This window comes from Scyliorhinus torazame, chromosome 30 (genome assembly GCF_047496885.1).
Source record: "Scyliorhinus torazame isolate Kashiwa2021f chromosome 30, sScyTor2.1, whole genome shotgun sequence".
NCBI classification, from domain to species: domain Eukaryota; kingdom Metazoa; phylum Chordata; class Chondrichthyes; order Carcharhiniformes; family Scyliorhinidae; genus Scyliorhinus; species Scyliorhinus torazame.
Window position 1 is genome coordinate 16,336,409 of NC_092736.1, and position 20,631 is coordinate 16,357,039.

The 20,631-nt window shown below is 48.8% G+C and overlaps 1 protein-coding gene across 11 annotated transcripts in view; it reads left to right on the top strand.

Annotated features, from left to right (window-relative positions):
• Positions 1 to 20,631, top strand: part of LOC140404397 (CUGBP Elav-like family member 4) — a 977,034-nt gene that overhangs the window by 856,161 nt on the left and 100,242 nt on the right. For 7 of the 11 annotated variants that reach the window (XR_011938498.1, XM_072492868.1, XM_072492862.1 and 4 more), the window contains exon 4: positions 5,182 to 5,217. The exons of the other annotated variants lie outside the window; for them this stretch is intronic. Coding sequence is in view for 6 of the 7 variants with exons in the window: in XM_072492868.1 (XP_072348969.1) it covers positions 5,182 to 5,217 (36 nt within the window). In the remaining variant the exon portion in view is untranslated. The remainder of the gene's footprint in view (positions 1 to 5,181; positions 5,218 to 20,631) is intronic. 11 annotated transcript variants of the gene reach the window in all.

Here is a 20,631-nt window from a genome sequence, read left to right on the forward strand (position 1 = left end):
TCATCCTTAATTGTTTGTTCAACATGCCCTCTAGCCACTAATTAGCCAATTCAGGCAAAGTCGATGCCTGCTTACTTTACATAGTGGCGCCAGGAACTCCGTTTGTCGCAAACATCAGGATCCCAAACCCAAAACAGAAAATCCAGCCCCAGGAGATCAAACTCCAATTAGAAAGAACCATAGAATTTCTACAGTGCAGAAGGAGGCCATTCGGCCCATCGAGTCAGCACCGATCCTCTGAAAGAGCGCCTTGGGCCCACTCCCCCCCTTAATCCCCGTAAACCTAAGGGGCGATTTAGCACGGCCAATCCACCTAACCTGCACATCTTTGGACCGTGGGAGGAAACCAGAGCGCCCGGAGGAAACCCACGCAGACACGGGGAGAACGTGAAACCGGAATTGAACCCGGGTCCCTGGTGCTGTGAGGCAGCAGTGCTAACCACTGTGCCACTGTGCTTCCCCAAATTCCTGAAGGCTCCAGGACAAATTCGCAAAACCTCACCTCGGATCTTCTAGTAGAAGGGCAGAGATGTCAACTAGTGCTGGGAAGGGTATTTGACTCCCCCAGGCAATACGTCACTCTGATGTTTCCTTCCTTTGATACCCACCCCTCTCACTGCCCTGCTTCCCCACCTGTCTATGTTCATCAGCAAATATCAGATTGGGTTGTGCAGGCCCATCACCACAATGACAGCAGTCAAAATGGATCCACCACCGTATTGGGCAAAATCATGATAGGAATTAAAATAGATCTGTTATGCCTCCCCCTGAGCTAGGACACGGTCAATTCCAGCCCCACTTGACCTAGAGTCGCAACACATTGTACCCTGAAGGTGGCTGCGCAGGTCGATAGAGTGGTCAAGAAGGCATCCGGCATGCTTTCCTTCATCGGAAGGGGTACTGAGTACAAGAGTCATGTTACAGTTGTGTAAGACTTTGGTTCGGCCACATTTGGAATACTGCATACAGTTCTGGTCGCCACATTACTAAAAGGATGTGGATGCTTTGGAGAAGGTGCAGAGGAGGTTCACCAGGATGTTGCCTGGTATGGAGAGCGCTAGCTTTGAAGAGAGGTTGAGTAGATTAGGATTATTTTCATTAGAAAGACGGAGGTTGAGGGGGGGACCTCATTGAGGTCTACAAAATCATGGGAGGTATAGACAGGGTGGATAGCAAGAGGCTTTTTCCCAGAGTGGGGGACTCAATTACTAGGGGTCACAAGTTCAAGGTGAGAGGGGAAAAGTTTAAGGGAGATATGCGTGGAAAGTTCTTTACGCAGAGGGTGGTGGGTGCCTGGAACGCATTGCCGGCGGAGGTGGTAGAGGCGGGCACGATAGCATCATTTAAGATGTATCTAGACTGATACGTGAATAGGCAGGGAGCAGAGGGATACAGATCCTTAGAAAATAGGCAACAGTTTTAGATAGAGGATCTGGATCGGCGCAGGTTTGGAGGGCCGAAGGGCCTGTTCCTGTGCTGTCATTTTTCTTTGTTCTTTCTTTGAAAGAGAGGTGTGAAGGAAAATGAAAGGGACAAAAGTGTCTGTTTCAGATGGACAGCTTCCAGTGCACTTTTCTTCAGTCTCGGCCTTCAGTTGAAAGTTTTTGCTTCTAGTAGGTAATGGTTTCGACTAGATTCATCCAGGTCCCAAGAACATCTTCGCTGGTTCTGAAAACAGCAGGCAGGTGAGAAAGAGAGAGAGAAAGAGACAGCAACTCACAGCTTCTCCACTCAGTGTCCAGGATCTGACCGTCCCTTCTTGGGTGCTCTGAAATCCATCCCACACGGGCAGGGCCCTATCTCCACCTGCCGCCGGTCAGAATACGGCCTTCGGCCACTTCATTGGCCACCAGCCAACCAATCAAACTAAATCCCTCCGATCTCTCGGCTGCCGGAAAGTCAGAGTTCTGCCGTTCAAAAGCTAAACCTCCAATAGCACAGTGCACCATTTAGCAACTTTTGTATTTCTCACTTCCTCTGCTTGACTTTACAGTCTATTAAATATCCATGGATCAAAATGATGATGACGAAGTAAAAGAAACGGGAAATAAGGGAATCTAACAGGATGGGCCCTTGCACAATCTTGTCACCTAGTCAGCAGTTACTGTTTGACAACACTGCAGAAGATCGGCAACTGGTTATCCAACAAAATGTTTGGAAAAAACAAACGAGTTTAGCTAGTTCTTAACTGCTTATGCACTGGAATCATAGAATGGTACAACGCACAAGGCCATTTGGCCCATTGTTTGAGTGTTGGACTTTGACAAAGCTATCCAATTAGCCTTTTCCCCCAAAACCCTGCAAATAATTCCCCTTCCATTATTTACCCAATTATTCACCTGGCTTCCTCCATCCTTTCAGGCAAGGCACTCCAGAACACAACACATCACGTAAAAAAGTTTCTGCTCACCTCGCCTCTGCTTCTTTGAACAATTACCGTAAATCCGTATCCTCTTTCTTTTTTTTAACCAAATCAAAACCCTTCAGGAGTTTGAACACCTCCATTAAATCTCCCCTTAATCTTCTCTGCTCTACAATGGAGGTGCCCTCTCCCTCCTGTTATGGGCGAGGTGTCTTTAGAACCCCAAAAAACTTCTGAGCCTCTGAAAGAGCCATTGTTCACAACACTCTCCCCACATAAACTAAAATACCACACTGGAAAAGCAACAATCCTTCACTGTCTTTAAGTTCACAAAAGCCAATCCAATCGATAGACTTTTATCCTGGACGAGCCCCCCCCATTGTTATGGGCGAGGTGTTTTCAGAACCCCAAAATGTATCATGGAGTTCAACCAACCTCTCCCTTGAATGGATTTGTTGCTTTTCCTAGCACACGGCTTTTTCCCTAGGTGTGATATTACAATTATGGACACGTGGATTTTTAAACACAAAACACTGTTTATTCCATGAACTCAACTTAACATCTTAAATAAACATTGGATCTCTTAACACCCCTTACTTCAAAGATAACTCAGAAAATATTGCAACGGTAAATAACTCCTTAAAATGTTCCTTCAAACTTCCAAGAGACTTAACACCTTTAAACAGAATCACATCAGGTTAAAGGATATATATATTTTGTAGAATGGCAGAGATATATTAGCTTGGTTGCCTTCAGCTCCAGCAAAACAGCCAGGCACTTTTCAAACTGAAACTAAAAACCTGTAAAATGGCTGAACTGAGCTGAGCTCCACCCACTGTATGACATCACTGTTTTCTTAAAGGTACATTGCCTAAACATCCAGTTCTTAAAGGCACTCTCGCATGACACTCCCTTTACCTGCAACGCCAGGTTGTAGTTCCTTCTGCACTGGCAGGCCTCATATTGGCACCTGCCCCCTCCTCCCCACCACCGTCAAGAGCCCACTCGCCGTTCTTAATTGGACGGCAGGTGCGTCCTTAGGCCACTATTTGCCCAGTTCAGGCAAAATCACTGCTGGGTGATTGGGTTCCCGAGATTGTGTGGGGTCGGGTACCCTCATTTGGCCCTGATGTTGGGTTCTGACTCAGGAAACAAAACCCTGCCCATGACTGCAATTGGACTTAATTACTCTGAACTGGACAAGATAATGTGGTGGGCGGGAGGGGTGGGGAAGGGGACAAAATCAGTTCAAGTTTCCACCTCAGATCATCGGCTGGTGGTCTGTGTTGGAAAGAGTGTGCATTTTAAAAATTCTTTCATGGGGTGTAGGCCTCTCTGGCTTGGGCAGCCTTTGTTGCCCAACCCTAATTGTCCCTGAACTGAGTGGCTTGCTAGGCCATTCCAGAGGGAAGCTAAGAGTCAACCACATTGCTGTAGTCACAGGTTGGCCAGACCGAGTAAGGACGGCAGATTTCCTTCCCTGAAGGGCAGCGTGGTGGCACAGTGGTAAGCACTGCTGCTTCACAGCGCCAGGGACACGGGTTCAATTCCAGCCTTGGGTGACTATCTGTGTGGAGTTTGTACGTTCTCCCCGTGTCTGCGTGGGGTTCCTCCGGATGCTCCGGTTTCCTCCCAATGTCCAAAGAAATGTGCAGGTTAGACGGATTGGCCATCCTAGTGTCCAAAGATGTGCAGGTTAGGCGGGGTTACAGGGACAGGGCAGGGGAGTGAGCCTGGGTATTGTGCTCGTTCAGAGGGTCGGAGAAAACTCAATGGGCCGAATGGCATCCTTCTGCAGTGTAGGGGATTCTGTGGATTGATATTCACATTTGGTGTAGTGAACCAGGTGGGGTTTGTTTTACAACAACAGCTTCATGGTCACCATCACAGAGAATATTCCAGAACTATTAATTGAACTTAAATTCCACTGGCCATCCAGGTAGGATTTGAGCCTGTGTTCCGAGAGTATTGCGATGGGCCTTTGAATTAAAGTCCGATGACAGTACCACTGCACCACAGTCTCCCCGCATTAGGATACCAAGTGGGGATAGGATGGAAGTGGCCATGATTTCATTCTTTTTCCTAGACATATGAAAACTGAGGCACCAGAGATTGTCTTCGCTCATCGAGGCCTCGAACCCGGCACCTTCAGACAAGAGAGAAAATGGGCCAGATATGCAATGCGTAGCCAGAGCAGAAAAAAAGAGCATTAGTCTTGAGGCATTCGAACAGAATGAGTTGCTGGAAACGTGAGTGTTAAGATGCGTAGTGTAGCACTTAGCGGGCTAGTGATTCTGAGGCTGGGCGGTCGTGCTCCAGATAATGTGGACTGGATTTTACCAACCCCCTAGATGTGAGCTGGGAGGTGCGTGGCTGCGGAAGACATATGGGAGGATGACAGACTAGCCCATCAAATCTCTTTTGCTTCCCCGGTTATAATGGCTGCGCCCTCGGAGGCCTTGTATCCAGTTGCCTGGGCCCCAAGCTCTAGTTCACCCTCGCCACACCTCTCCACCTCTCTCCCTCACGTTCCTCCTTTCAGACGCTACTTCTTTCACCACGTTTTTGGTCACCTGACCCAAAATGAGGCTCCGCGTCATTCATGGTTTTATACCGCTCCCGGGAAGGTCATTTTGTTACATTGAAGGCGGGACATGAATATAAGTGGTTGCTGTTTGGGGTCATTTTTTGGATGGATGAATTAAAATTGATTGAATGGTGTTCCTTCACCCATCATTACCTTCTGATCTTAATGGTGTATAACTTATCACTTAAATTGTGTAGATGCAATGCAGTTTATATGTGTGACTTTTTTGCAGGGGACTGGCCACTTTCAAATTCCCTGCTGTTAACAGGTAAGGTACTTGTGAGAGATCAGATGCCTCAGGCTATCTGTATGTGAATGTGGGCAGTTGCATTATAATCAATGAAACTATGTTTGCAATGAACTGTCAGGTAGTGTGCGCAGACGTAGGCTCAGCGATGTCCCTCGAAGAGGCTACTGGAGGATTACCATGCCGCCATTTCTTGTGATATAAATGGAGCCGTGCGTGTATTAGTGAGAGGCAGCACGGTTTTGTGAAGGGGAGGTCGTGTCTCACTAACTTGATAGAGTTTTTCGAGGAGGTCATTAAGATGATTGATGCAGGTAGGGCAGTAGATGTTGTCTATATGGAATTCAGTAAGGCCTTTGACAAGGTCCCTCATGGTAGACTAGTACAAAAGGTGAAGTCACACGGGATCAGGGGTGAGCTGGCAAGGTGGATACAGAACTGGCTAGGCCATAGAAGGCAGAGAGTAGCAATGGAGGGATGCTTTTCTAATTGGAGGGCTGTGACCAGCGGTGTTCCACAGGGATCAGTGCTGGGACCTTTGCTCTTTGTAGTATATATAAATGATTTGGAGGAAAATGTAACTGGTCTGATTAGTAAGTTTGCAGACGACACAAAGGTTGGTGGAATTGCGGATAGCGATGAGGACTGTCGGAGGATACAGCAGGATTTAGATTGTCTGGAGACTTGGGCGGAGAGATGGCAGATGGAGTTTAATCCGGACAAATGTGAGGTAATGCATTTTGGAAGGTCTAATGCAGGTAGGGAATATACAGTGAATGGTAGAACCCTCAAGAGTATTGAAAGTCAAAGAGATCTAGGAGTACAGGTCCACAGGTCGTTGAAAGGGGCAACACAGGTGGAGAAGGTAGTCAAGAAGGCATACGGCATGCTTGCCTTCATTGGCCGGGGCATTGAGTATAAGAATTGGCAAGTCATGTTGCAGCTGTATAGAACCTTAGTTAGGCCACACTTGGAGTACAGTGTTCAACTCTGGTCGCCACACTACCAGAAGGATGTGGAGGCTTTAGAGAGGGTGCAGAAGAGATTTACCAGAATGTTGCCTGGTATGGAGCGCATTAGCTATGAGGAGCGGTTGAATAAAACTCAGTTTGTTCTCACTGGAACGAAGGAGGTTGAGGGGAGACCTGATAGAGGTATACAAAATTATGAGGGGCATAGACAGAGTGGATAGTCAGAGGCTTTTCCCCAGGGTAGAGGGGTCAATTACTAATGGGCATAGGTTTAAGGTGAGAGGGGCAAGGTTTAGAGTAGATGTACGAGGCAAGTTTTTTACGCAGAGGGTAGTGGGTGCCTGGAACTCACTACCGGAGGAGGTAGTGGAAGCAGGGAAGATAGGGACATTTAAGGGGCATCTTGACAAATATATGAATAGGATGGGAATAGAAGGATACAGACCCAGGAAGTGTAGAAGATTGTAGTTTAGTCGGGCAGCATGGTCGGCACGGGCTTGGAGGGCCGAAGGGCCTGTTCCTGTGCTGTACATTTCCTTGTTCTTTGTTGTTTGTTATTTTCCTGCGCCAGTTCCCGCCGTGAACATGTAATGTTCATCTCACGGTTGGCTGTCGGCTCTTCTGGGTATCGTGTATTCGTCAAGGTGAGGGGAGGTTACTGTGCGAAAATGGAATAGTCCCCATTTTGAGTCCAGCTGCAAAGGCTGGTGGGTGGGCGAGGTGCATTTTGGGTCAGCTGCCGGTTAAAATTCCATCTGCTCTCCCACAGCCCCAGCCTCAGAAGGAACATAATTTACAGTACCAGAATAACACCTCCCCATTAGCCTGGCACTTCCCCATCTCCCACGCCACCCTATGAGATTGTTAACGTAGCATCAAATTAAGGGTTTTGGATCCATGCCCGGTCGCAAGACTCACACAAGCACGTTTCACAGGGAAACAGACAGCAGGACGTTAAGATTTATATCCCATTCGCGAGGTCTGGATTTGTACCAAGATCCCAGAGGTTGACAGCCAGTGGCGTCTTACTCGAATCTAAGTTTTAGCGAGAGCTGAAAAGGTCTCCATAAAATGCCCTCGCTCCATTACCTTCACGTTATGCCCTTGACGTCTGGAGCTGAGAATTCGAAAACCTATCATTTCCTTTTTTACAAGGAGTTTATTCAGCATTTTATTGAGCTTATATTGGAACTGCAGGACCTCCTATTCTTTGACTTCATTTTTTTCCCGTTGTCATCCCAAAGCATTCCTTCGGGCGAACATGAATCAAACGTTCCTCCAATGAAATTTCTTCTACCCAGAATCACCTTCCTTGCTTGACTACGTTTGCAGTGCTCCATAAAGAGTTTGCTTACTACCTTGCATAACAACCAGTACAACTGTTTTTGATTTGATTTCCGAACAGGACAAATTATGTTTTTTGCATACATTGTGGATAGCACAATTGCTTCACAGCTCCAGGATCCCTGGTTCGATTCCGGCTTGGGTCACTGTCTGTGCGGAGTCTGCACGTTCTCCCCGTGTGTGCGTGGGTTTCCTCCGGGTGCTCCGGTTTCCTCCCACTGTCCAAAGATGTGCAGGTTAGGTGGATTGGCCATGAAAAATTGCCCTTAGTGTCCAAAATTGCCCTTAGTGTTGGGTGGGGTTACTGGGGATGGGGTGGAGGTGTTGACCTTGTGTAGGGTGCTCTTTCCAAGTGCAGACTCGATGGGCCGAATGGCCTCCTTCTGCACTGTAAATTCTATGTAAATTTAGAGGGAGGGGGGGAGGGAGGTAAGAGGGGTGGGGTTGGGGGGGGGCGGTGGTGGTAGCTCTACGGTCACCCCATATCCCTACCTCTGACATGATCAAACTTGAAGACCACCAAATGGTCATCCATCTTATTGGACAAACTTCTTTTGATTTCCCATTCAGGAAATGTATGATGTCATTCCTTTATAGGTTCATAAGATATAGGAGCAGAATTAAGCAATTTGGCCCATCGACTCTGCCCCGCCATTCGATCACGGCTGATCTCATCCTGTCCTTCATTCCACCATCCTGCCCGTTCCCCGTAACCTTTCAACCCATTACCAATTAAAAATCTAACTCCTCCTTAAATTTACTCACTGTCCCAGCATCCACTGCGCTCTGGAGTAGCAAAATTCCACAGATATATATATAATAAATGTCTTATTGTCACAAGTAGGCTTCAAATGAAGTTACTGTGAAACGCCCCTAGTCGCCACATTCCGGCGCCTGTTCGGGGAGGCTGGTATGGGAGATTCACAACCCTTTGGGAGAAATTGTTTCTCCTGAACTCTTAAATTTGCTACCTCTTGTCCCAAGGCTATAGAAGGTTATAATAACTCTAGGGGGGCCGGGTTAGCTCGGTTGGTTGGACGGCTGGTTCATGATGCAGACCAAGGCCAGCAGCGTGGGTTCAATTCCCATTTTCATGAGGTTATTCATGAAGGCCCCGCCTTCTCAATCTCGTGGGTTCAATTCCCATATTCATGAGATTATTCATGAAGGCCCCGCCTTCTCAATCTCGTGGGTTCAATTCCCATATTCATAAGATTATTCATGAAGGCCCCGCCTTCTCAATCTCGCCTGAGGTGTGGTGACCCTCAGGTTAAAGCACCACCAGTCAGCTTTCCCCCCCCCCTCAAAGGGGACAGCACCCTGTGGTCATCTGGGACCATGGCGACTTTTTAAAATAATAACTCAAGCGCACTTTTGATTTGAGATTTTCGTGTTTATTCATTATGTAGACTGAAATGGCAACAATTGAGGTCTCCGAATGTCAATAAGTTGGCAAATGCTCCCCATTGCGCTCCTGATTTTCACTGTCGTGTCTCCGATTCTTAGAATTTTAGGTTCAAATCTTGTGCAATTCTAAACCCTTTAGGGCAAATCTAAATGGAAAGATAAGCATTAGTGGGTGAAATGGAAATTTGGTTAATTTGAAGTGAGACTCATTGAATTGCGACTAAATACCTTCTGACTCTGGAACCGTTCCAGCTTGTGAATGAGATTAATGAAAAGGATCATTCTTTCTGACTCGCAGAATGTTTCTGTTTACACAATAAGTACCCCCTCACCCCGAGCATACTCTTTGATCTCTACCCTCGGAAAGCCACCGCGACTGCCGAGTTCCATGTGTCTCACAGTCAGTGAGGGTGGCGCAAACTGACACCACTATTCCCTGGGCAGGTAGCAGATGATGGGGTAACTCACACATCGATCCCCCTGCGGTGCTGCGGGTAACCAGGGTTGGTTTTATGCACATTGAGTCGACAATCTAACTCTCCTCCACTCGCTGTACATCGCCGAAGAAACTACCCTGCTTTTAGCGGGGGAACTTGCTGCAACTTTGTTTGTGAGTCCTGTTTGCTGTACCTTTGCTCTTTGTCTTGCATGATTTTTTCATAGAATTCACAGTGCAGAAGGAGGCCATTCGGCCCATCGAGTCTGCACCGGTTCTTGGAAAGAGCACCCTACCCAAGCCCATACCCTCACCCTATTCCCATACCCCAGTAACCCCACCCAACACTAAGGGCAATTTTGGACACTCAGGGCAATTTGGCATGGCCAATCCACCTAACCTGCACATCTTTGGACTGTGGGAAGAAACCAGAGCACCCGGAGAAAACCCACGCACGCACGGGGAGAACGTGCAGACTCCGCACAGACAGTGACCCAAGCCGGGGGATCGAACCTGGGACCCTGGAGCTGTGCAGCAATTGTGCTAACCACCATGCTACCGTGCTGCCTGTTGAGAAATAAGCAGCTGTATGTCCGGTCCTGCTGTTCCACAGATTTATTCACAGTGCCTTTCCTGTTGAATTAGGATCAAAAAGGTGCATCTGTCGTACACTGGCTCACATTGGTCCACATTACAGAACTCTCCCGAGTGAAGACGTTTTTTTCCCTAAAAGTCATTGTTTGATCTATTGATTTTTTTTTTTTAGCGAGTCTCAAAATAGTCTCCAAACAGTTTTTTCTTCCTTTCTCATCCTCTAATTGTCCTTGAGAAGGTGATGGTGAGTCGCCTTCTTGAACCGCTGCAGTTCTTGGTGGTGTCGGTGCACCCGCAGTGTAGTTGAGGGGAGTGGGGGTAATGGGGGCGACAGTGAAGGAATATAGCAATACACTTCCAAGTCAGGGCGGTGTGTGACTTGTGTTATGGGCCAGGGTTTAGAGAACACCAAAGTATATCATGGAGTTCACCTGACCTACAATTGTTTATAGATTTTGGTTATGGAGAGCACAAGGGCCTACTCTTCAGGTGTTATGCAACAGAGTCTTAAACACTTGACATAAAAAATGATGAGAGGCTGGTTTAGCACAGTGGGCTAAACAGCTGGCTTGTAAAGCAGAACAAGGCCAGCAGCGCGGGTTCAATTCCTGTACCGGCCTCCCTAAACAGGCGCCGGAATGTGGCGACTAGGGGCTTTTCACAGTAACTTCATTGAAGCCTACTTGTGACAATAAGCAATTATTATTATTAAGTTTATTCTACAAATTCAATTAACATTTCTATAAGCACACAGTCAGCATTTTTATCAACTACAAACCCAAATACCCCACACAGCTCCAGTACTCTCTATTTAACCCTTAATAGCAGGTTTGAATTCCTTCCAGGACATAGATATTACTTTGAAGTTATCAAGTGATCTGGAAACATCTTTTTATCATGCAGAGAGAGAGACTCCAATATCCTTGTAGTCTGAATACAGCTTTCAACTGTCTAAGCCGAAACTAAAACTCAGAGCCACAAACAGCTCCCAGCTCAAAAAGAAAGTAAAAACCAGAGCCACAGCCCAGCTCCACCCACACAATGACATCACTGCAGCCATTTGAGAAGACAAACATGTCTTAAAGTGACATCCCCATGACACTTGGCGGGAGCTTGAAGAAGGCAGTATTCCCACTCGTCCGCTGCCCTTGTCCATCTGGGTGGCGGAGCTCAGGGGTTTGAAGTTGCTGTCGAAGGAGGCTTGACAACGCGCTGCAGTGCACCTTGCCCGTGGGACCTTGGCGCCCAGTGTGTGCCAGTAGTGGAGGGAGTGAATGTTTTAAGCTGGCGGGTGGGGAGCTGATCAAGTGTCCTGGGTGGTTTCAGAAGCCTTGAGGCATAACTGAAACTGGAAAATGCCGGAATTACTCAGCCGTTCGGGCACCATCTGTGGAAAGAGAAGCTGTTTCTCTCTCCACACACACACTGCCAGGCCCCCTGAGCATTTCTTTCTTCATTTCATCATCTGCAGAATTTTGTTTTCGTACAAGTGGCGTAAACTTGACTTTTACTCTTTGAAGTATGAAAGAGTGAGGGGTGATCTGTTTCAGGGATTGGTTCAACCTGACAGATAAGGAACATCAAAGAACATAGAACATTACAGCGCAGTACAGGCCCTTCGGATGTTGCGCCGACCTGTGAAACTAATCTAAAGCCCATCTGCATAGGACATTTGGAAAGGAAATCCAGATGTTTTGTTCTTCTGTTTCTCGCATGCGTCCCAATCATGCAGCAAGAATTGGTAAAACAATATGTGGGTTCTTTATTGAAGATAAGACCATCAAATCGCCACAGTCCCTAATGACCACTGGCTGCTTTCCCCTTTGAGGGGGAGAGCTGACTGGTCGTGATTTAACCTGAGGGTCACCACACCTCAGGCGAGGAGGGAGGTTGAGAATTCAAGAATGACCTCAGCCGATACAGGAATTGAACCCGTGCTGTTGACCTCGCTTTGCATCACAAACCAGCTGTCCAGCCAACTGAGCTTTCAGAGTTACTCCTTAATCAATTCATCAGAAATCTAAATAACTAGGATGGGAAGAGCTAAGGGTCTGAAGGAATCTTTTAATGAGTGACTTTTAAGTCTGGCACCCTGGCACCTTGGCAGTGCCACCTGGGTGCCAGTCTGTCACTGCCAAAGTGCCCAGGTGGCATTGCCAGCTGGCAGAGGCACTGCCAAGGTGCCATGTTGGCACTGCCAAGGGTCCAAGCTGGCATCTTTACACGGTGGCGATTGGGCTGGGGGGTGCCTGCGTGGGTGTTGTGGCGGGACCTGGGGGCCTTCCCATATTATGTTGGGGTTTGGAGGAGGTTCAGGGAACGCTTCGAGGCTCCAGGTCTCTCGCTACACTGGGGGAGTTCACAGTGCACAAAACGGGGCCATGTGTGGCCTAGGCCGTGCGCTCCCCGCTGAGGCCCCATATCTAATCCCGGTGCTATTTTATAGCATTGTGTTTCTTGGCGCGCTCATTAAGGGACTCTGTTCCCATTTAGTTAAATTCCACCCATAATTCTGGCTGTTATTTAAACAATATTGTGTTTCATTAACTGAATGTATGATCTAAAGGTTTGCCCTAACCAAAATGTAAGCTTCTATACACCCATCGCCATTAACCAAAATGTATTGCTCAGTCGGTCACTAAATCTGTTGCTTCCTAGTTTCTTTTGTAAAATGGTCAGATTTAAGACCATGGATGCTTTATTAATCTTTGGCATTCCTGCATCTTAATGATTCAGATGCAAGCGTTGATAGCTCCCTCAGATCTTTCGAAATGGGAAAGGCAATCTTAAAAAAAAAGTCTTGGCCAAATTGCCATCGTGATCTTTGTGAAAAGTGACCGACTTGATTTACTTCACAGCGATTTTGTTGCAAAGTGTGGGGGGTTTGTACATTTGAGAATAGGAGGAGGTCTCGAACCACTTGGTGCGGCTGGGGTTCAATGGGCCGAATGGTCTCCTTCTGTGTCGTAATGACCCTGCTGCTTTTAGCGGGTTCAGGGGGAGGGCACTGGGGGGAGGGGGCGGGAGAGGAGAGGGGGATTCTGGAGGTGGGGGAGGACAGAAGTGGAGCTGGCTTATCTGCTGAGAAGCAACGGTCCACTTCAGTAGACGCAATGGTTTTAATAAAATGTATTTTGTGGCTTATAGTCATCCTCAGATGAATCAAGAAAATTAATATTAAACGGCTTCAACATAACATTATGCACAGGAGTAAAAGTGTTGCTTGCATCTTGAATCTGCCCCATCTGCCAACATAATCAAACACTACTTGCTAAATGATAGAATATGCAAATTGATATAAAACGACTTGCACTTACTGACCAATAAGAACATTTATAAGTCTTCATGATTTATTATTAAAACTTTTTTGCAGTTTCAGTTTGCTCTATGTAGTTTGAGCAATGCATGGTATGAGGACGTCTTGTTGCACAGTGGGTTAGCGTCGCTACCTCTGAGACAGGAGCTCCATGTTCCCTTGCAAGTCATTTCCAAACCCGCGGCTGCTACCATCTAAAAGGACAAGGGTAGCAGATACCTGGGAACACCACCACCAGGAGGTTTCCCTGCAAGCCACTCGCCATCCTGACTTGGAAATATATCGGCCCATTCCTTCACTGTCGCTGGGTCAAGGTCCTGGAACTCCCCCCTCCCTAACAGCACTGTGGGTGTACCTACACCACATGGACTTCAGCCGTCCAAGAAGGCAGCTCACCGCCACTTTCTCAAGGGCAGTTAGGTTAGGGATCATAGAATCATGGCATTTACAGTGCAGAAGGAGGCCATTCGGCCCATCGATGGGAAATGAATGGTGGCCGAGCTGGCGACGCCCACATCCTATGAACGATTTTTTTTTAAATTAAAGGGGGCAGCCTGGAATTTTCCAGGTGGGAGTCCAATTTCTTGCCGTTTAGGCAGCATGATGGGTTGGGGGTGCCAACAGTCGAGACAGGCCCTCCATTTACTGCCTTGTATACGGGCTCTCCACCAACCCACCCCAAGCATTGCCCCCCACCTCCGTGCATCACCCATGTTGGCTCGACTTATTTAATTAAAGTTCTAAAACTTATAATGTAATTAAACGTTCAGCCCGGGCTGTGGAATATTGGTGGCAATCTCACCAAGGTGAGCCTGAGAAACTCTCAATAACCAGGAGTTGGTTCATGCGATGGAAAGAAAAATGTGCTCATGCAGTAATGTTGCGCCCTCTGATGACAACCCAATAAATTGGCACAAAACTGTGACTAAAGTAGTGACAATACTGGTCTCGGCAGCAGCTGGATAAGGACTGTTCTTCGCTACGTCACCAAAGATAATGCAACAGCTAAGCACCCATCAGCTGTTTTCTGCATTTATCTTGATAGCGCAGGGGCTGTTTATACTTGAGAGGAGCTTTCTATTGCTAGTTTTCATTTAATGTAATTATCTGCGGATAATTAGTGTACCATGCTCACTATTAAACAAACAACGCGATTAGAGCCTTGTGGACAGAATAAATGAAGTAGAAATGAGCAGAATCAACTAGTCTTGAAGCCGGCTAATGAATCAAATTGGGAAGGGCCAGGTTTGGTTGGCTTGGAGCTGTCAAACATGAGAGCCAACACGGTCGATGCCAACATTGGGAGCTGACATCCTTTGGCAGGCTGGCACTGAGGTGGCATCGTTACCATGGCAACAGAGCAGCTAGGCCTGGCTGCAGAGAGGTGGCGCAAGAAGAGATAGATCACCTGCCCAGTACTGACACCGGTGTCCCCTACTTTAGTCTCTCAGTCACAGAGAGAGAGAGAGACCGTGAGTTCGCACGCAGCCCTCACACGCTCTGTCCATCCACACAGCGCATTCAGACCTAGTGAATGAGAAAGTTGGCCCCAGTTGAGGCAGAATGTACGTCTAAAGGTGTCCTCTGTATCCTTATGAACTGTGCCTCTCGCCTGAACGGGCCATTGCCTGGTTGGATGAGAACAGTACTCCTGTAGCATTGTAACAGGCGACCCACCAATAATTGGTGTATGTTTCCCAAAATACTCTTGAGCGACCCAGTTTACTGAGGTCCATCACGTGCCATTTTGTGACCTCTTCTGAACCTGTGACACATATGATGAAGGCGGAAGATATTTTAGTTAAAAACTGTAAAAGTGCATACAATGTTTGAGCAAATGCGACCTTACTTGATTCATGAATCTGTAATCCCTCATAGCTTCACCGCGTCTGAGTTATTAGGTGTTTTACAGCTTTAATTTCTTGCGGCTAAACGCCATGCCAAGCTACTGAGAATAATTGTCACCGAATGGAATGCAGACCCCAGTAAAGGTGTGCAAATGACCTTGAGAGATGAGGAGGAATTTCTTCTCTCAGAGGGTAGTGAATCTGTGGAATTCTTTACCACAGAGAGCTGTAGAGATTGGTTCGTTAAGTATGGTCAAGGCAGGGGCAGCACGGAGGCGCAGTGGGCTAGTCCGGCTGCCTCACGGCGCTGAGGTCCCAGGTTCGGCTCTGGGTCACTGTCCGTGTGGAGTTTACACATCCTCCCCGTGTTTGCGTGGGTTTCGCCCCCCCACAACCCAAAAATGTGCAGGCTAGGTGGGTTGGCCACACTAAATTGCCCCTTAATTGGAAAAAATGAATTGGGTACTTTTTTATTTTAAAAAGTATGATTAAGGCTGAGATGGACAGATTTTAAACCAGTGAGGGAGTCAAGGGTTATGGGGACAAGGCAGGAAAGTGGAGTTGAGGATTATTATATCAGATCAGTCGCGATTTAATTGAATGGCGGAGCAGACTCGATGGGCCGAATGGCCTACTTCTGCTCCTACGTCTTATGGTCTTATAAGAATGCAAGGAAGGCCATTGGGCAGGATTTAGACACGATCTGGGCATCCATAGACCCAGGCAGCAGTTAAACCTTGGGTTGAATTTGGAATGGGTCAAAATAAACGTCGGGCTCTGACAAATGACCAGGCCACCGATGGTATGATTGACACATGGGCCAGGTGAGGAAATGTCTTCCCCCGAAATGTCGCGTGACCGTAAGCATCTCAAAGGTAAATGTTTGTCTTGCCTCTCTGAACAACAACTGACATTTATGCAGCACTTAAAAACGTAAAACCGCTTCATTTCCGATGTGCCTTAGGCAGCAGTTCCGGAAAGCCACTTCAGAATAAAATTTGGCTTCATCCACGTACTGACGTTTGAACGGTCGATACTGGGCTCAATTCAGCAACAACAGCTTACACTCAAAAAGCGTCTTTAGCGTAATGAATTGTCCCAAGGCCCACGGGAGAGTTATACAGCAATGTATGAGACCGAGCCACATCAGGAGATTTTGGGAAAGAGCGGTCGGGGCCCGCTCCACGCCCGGGATGGGCTGAGCGGCCACGCAAAAAAAAAAAACGAGTCTCACTGGCGCCGTTCACATCTGGTCTTACCCAGCGGGACCTCGGCGCGAATGCTTCCGGGGGCGGTCTGGTGGGGAGGGAGGGGGGTCCGACCCCGGGTTGGGGGGGGGGGGCTCCGCTGTGGCCTGGCCCGCGATCGGGGCCTACCGATCGGTAGGCCGGCCTCTCGGGCTGGGGGCCTCCTTTGTTCTGCGCCAGCCCCTGTAGCCCTACGCCATGTTGCACGGGGCCGGCGCGGAGAAGGGAGCCACTGCGCATGCGCGGCAATCGCACCGGTCCCACTGCGCATTCGCGCGTTGGCGTCGGTCCCACCGCGCATGCGCAGACCTGCGGCATCCATCTGCCGCCGGGATCAGCAGCTGGAGCAGCGTGGGTTGCTCCAGTGCCATGCTGTCCCCCCGTAGGGGTCAGAATCGCTGCTCCTAAGGCCATGTTGACGGCGTCGGGAATCGCGACGGCCCAGTGTGTTTTCCAGAAGGGGAAGTGGTACTCTACTGGCAGGCGGCGGGAATCCCAGTCCCGCAAATATCCGCGAGGTATTACATGGCCCGCACCCTCTGCCACTGGGGAATCCGACGCGGAGCGGGGGAGGGGGCGCCATCGGCAGGGACCAGAGGATCTCAGCGGAGAATTTTAAAACCAACACCTTGCTTGGGAGCGAGCCAACGGAGACCAGTGAGCGCAGGGGTGAAAGGTGAACAGGACTTGCTGCCATTGAAGACACGGGCAACAGAGGGCGCGTACTACCCGATCAACGTAAATCCCCGTTGACAATGGCGGCGGCGGTAAGTCCCGCTGGCGGTCTACCTCTGCCGCCAAAAAACATGTTGGTCGATAGATCCTGCAAAACAAGAACAGCCCAAGAAAATTCTCGAGAATTTTCTCCGTGGTACACCTGATTCTGCATCTTAAATTGGGACTGTTACCCACAGCCCTACTTGCCCATTCTATACAGAATTGCCAGCAAGTTTCAGGCCTGGCATCTTAAGGCATAATGCATGGAAGGGAAGGGAATCAGGGAAGGGAATCTGCCGCCCCAACCCCGTCTGGCCTACATGTGGCTCCAGACTCACGGCAGTGTGGCTGAGTTTTCGCTGCCCTCCGAAATGACCCTCGCTATCCATTCAGTTCGACAGCAATTAGGGAGGGGCAGCAAGTGGGCCGAGGCTGCGTCATCCACACCCCGTGATAAGACGTTTAAAAAATCTCATTTGCTTTTAGGATGCATCTCAGGATCCGTCAAAAAATCCTAACTATTAGCGATATCCCTTAATCAGAATTAAGATTGTGTAATAATTCAGACGATTCCAGTTCCTGAAGGTCTACTGCACTCAGTTCAACCTGGTCTCAATGAATCCCAGTTACTGATTGCAGCTGTCTCTCTCCCTCTCCTCCTACCGAGAATCGCTCAGGACTGTTCAATGTTCAGGTGATAAAGGAGTTGCGCTCCGAAAGCTAGTGATTCGAAACAAACCTGTTGAACTTTAACCTGGCGTTGTAAGACTTCTTACGATACCTGAATATGGCAGCTACTGTCTGAAAAAGGGAGTGTGTTCTCTACCCGCCGCCCCCCCCCCCCCCATCCCCCCCACACACCCTCCACCACCTCCCCCGTCAACTCTCCTGTGCTTGCTGGACTTAACCAGGTGTGGTTACGCTGCCCATTGATGCTTCAATCGGGACGGGAAGGTGTGCTACTAAAATGTACAGTTCCGCCGGGGCGGAGAAAACAACACCGGCAGCGGTAATGATCCCAACATTGTCGCTCACCGTAAGATCGAGGCCACCATATCTAATCTGCATTCAATGACACTCCCCACTACCACTCACTAGAAAGAATGCTTAGTCCTTCCAATATATATTGCATATTTTAATAATCATTTCTTTCTGATTCGTAAACTTAATGTAGACGGATGAGATATCTCCTCGTTATTAGGTTCGGAGGTTTTGTACCATCCAGGCCAGCCAGTTTCCTGGAGGATTTGCTGGTCCAGCACAAAGGCGTCAGCAGGAGATGATTTGAAGAGGCCCATGGATGTTCCGTGCCGTTACAATTGCACTGGTTAATTACTTTATTTGCCCCCCCCCGAGGGAACGGAAATACTCTCGGCCGAAGTATTCCGGCCCATCCAGCCAGCGGGATCTTCCGGTCCTGCCGGTGGCGACCCCTCGCTCTGGGTTCCCCGGCGGCAGCGGGTGGGTACGGGGAACGAGGAACCCCATAAACACCGACGGGACCAGAGCTGACCCGGCCAATGGCGGGCCCCACCCACTGGAAAATATGCAACTGGGGGGCGGGGGGGGGGGGGGGGCGTGGAAAATCCCACCCAGCTTTTTTTTTTTATCAAGAGCCTTCCGTCTCGTCAGCAGAACTATAAAAATTGCAGAAGAGAATGACGCGCCATTCAGCCCATCGTGTCAGCACTGGTGATAATTCCATAGTTTGAAGCTGCTGAATCTAACTCTGTTTCCCCGGCCTTTCGATATATCCCTTTCCTATTCAAATGTTGACCTGATTGCTTTTTAAGTCATGAATTAGTAAAATTAGCTTCTGGTAAAACATTTTGGGCTGGATTCTCCGTCGGCACAATCCTCCGCTCCGTCGGCAACGCACCCACGCGCTATCCCGACCATGTGGGGCTACCCACAGTGGGAAATCCCATTGACCGGCTGCCGGGGCGAAGGATCCCGCTGCCGGCGGGGGGGGGCGCGCCGCATCCGGGATGTAGAATTCCGCTATTTGGGTTCCAAATAACTGTCTGCGCGGTTCTGCTCATTATCAGCGTCCATTCTATTTTCCTTGTTACCATTTTGTGGAAACAATCATTCATTCCTAATTTTGAAAATCTTCATCAGCTGCCACCAATTCGGGAGTAAAGACCCACATTCAAGGGCCCAACTGTAATCTTCCATTCCTGAGTCGTTCTGCTCGATATTCTTTGTTTCCGTGGTTTTTATACACTTTGTACAGACGGGTGGGAAGAGTGTCCCATTGGGCCGAGCCAAAGTCTTGTACTCAGTTATTGTCGCTATCTGTTCAGTACTTGGTGTATGAAACCCATAATTCTGGGAGCGGTGTGCCAGCATCGCCGCTAATCATCCAGAGGCCCAGGCTAATTCACTGGGGGGCCACGGGTTCAAATCCCACCTCGGCAGGTGGGGGAATTCAGATTCAATCAATCGCGTTTGGTATTGAAAACCGGTCTCAGAAATGTTTCCCTGAAACATTCATCACTTGTCATGAGGAGAAAGAAAATCCCCATCGGGTTCACGAATACCCTTCAGGGAAGGGAATCTGCCGCCCCAACCCCGTCTGGCCTACATGTGGCTCCAGACTCACGGCAGTGTGGCTGAGTTTTCGCTGCCCTCCGAAATGACCCTCGCTATCCATTCAGTTCGACAGCAATTAGGGAGGGGCAGCAAGTGGGCCGAGGCTGTGTCATCCACACCCCGTGATAAGACGTTTAAAAAATCTCATTTGCTTTTATTTAAACAGAGCTCTCTGTCCCTCTACGCCGCAGAAATTCTTACAATATCGGACACTTTTCTTCCGGCCGTCCCTTTTTCTCAATTTAACATTGCTCTGCAGTGAATTACATCCGACATCTACCTGCCCGTGCCACTAACCTTACCAGGCACTGAGAATTAAAGTAGCAAGTCACGCGTTGTGATGTTTAAAAACGTTTTTGAGATGCCTGTTAAAAGATTAATCCCGTGCCCTGACATCATTGACCCCCTGAATACTGGGACCTTTATCCCTCCCTGGATGTGCTCCCGGTCCATTGGACCAGCATTGCTAGCAGCTTTCCTGTTTCAATGTCACTGCGTCCATCGTCACTCCTCCGGCCTCAAGTTAGACGAGAAGGGGTGGCTGGGATTCTCTGGCTGCCCGCACCGCCCCAGCCACTCCGCCCTCCCCGCCCCCACCCCACCCCCCTCCCCGCCATTACCCGCCAGCAAGATCTATGGGCTTTGTGTGGTTTGCCCCTACCCGCTGTGAGGTCAGCTTCGGCAAGACCGTAAGATCCCGCTGGCCCCATCTCTGTGACACCCCCCCCCCACCCCCCTTTACCTCAACTCATCCAACGTCTGTTGCCCGTACCCCAACTTGCACCAAGTCCAGCTCATCCATTGCCCTCTGTGCTCACTGACTCACGTTGGCTCCCATTCGGCAACGCGCCAATTCCTTTCCACTAATTTTCAAATCCCTCCATGGCCCCTCCACCTCAGCGGCCTCCTCCGACCCTCCAAGATCTCTCGCACGTGTCCGGTTTGTCGTACTCCATTCCAC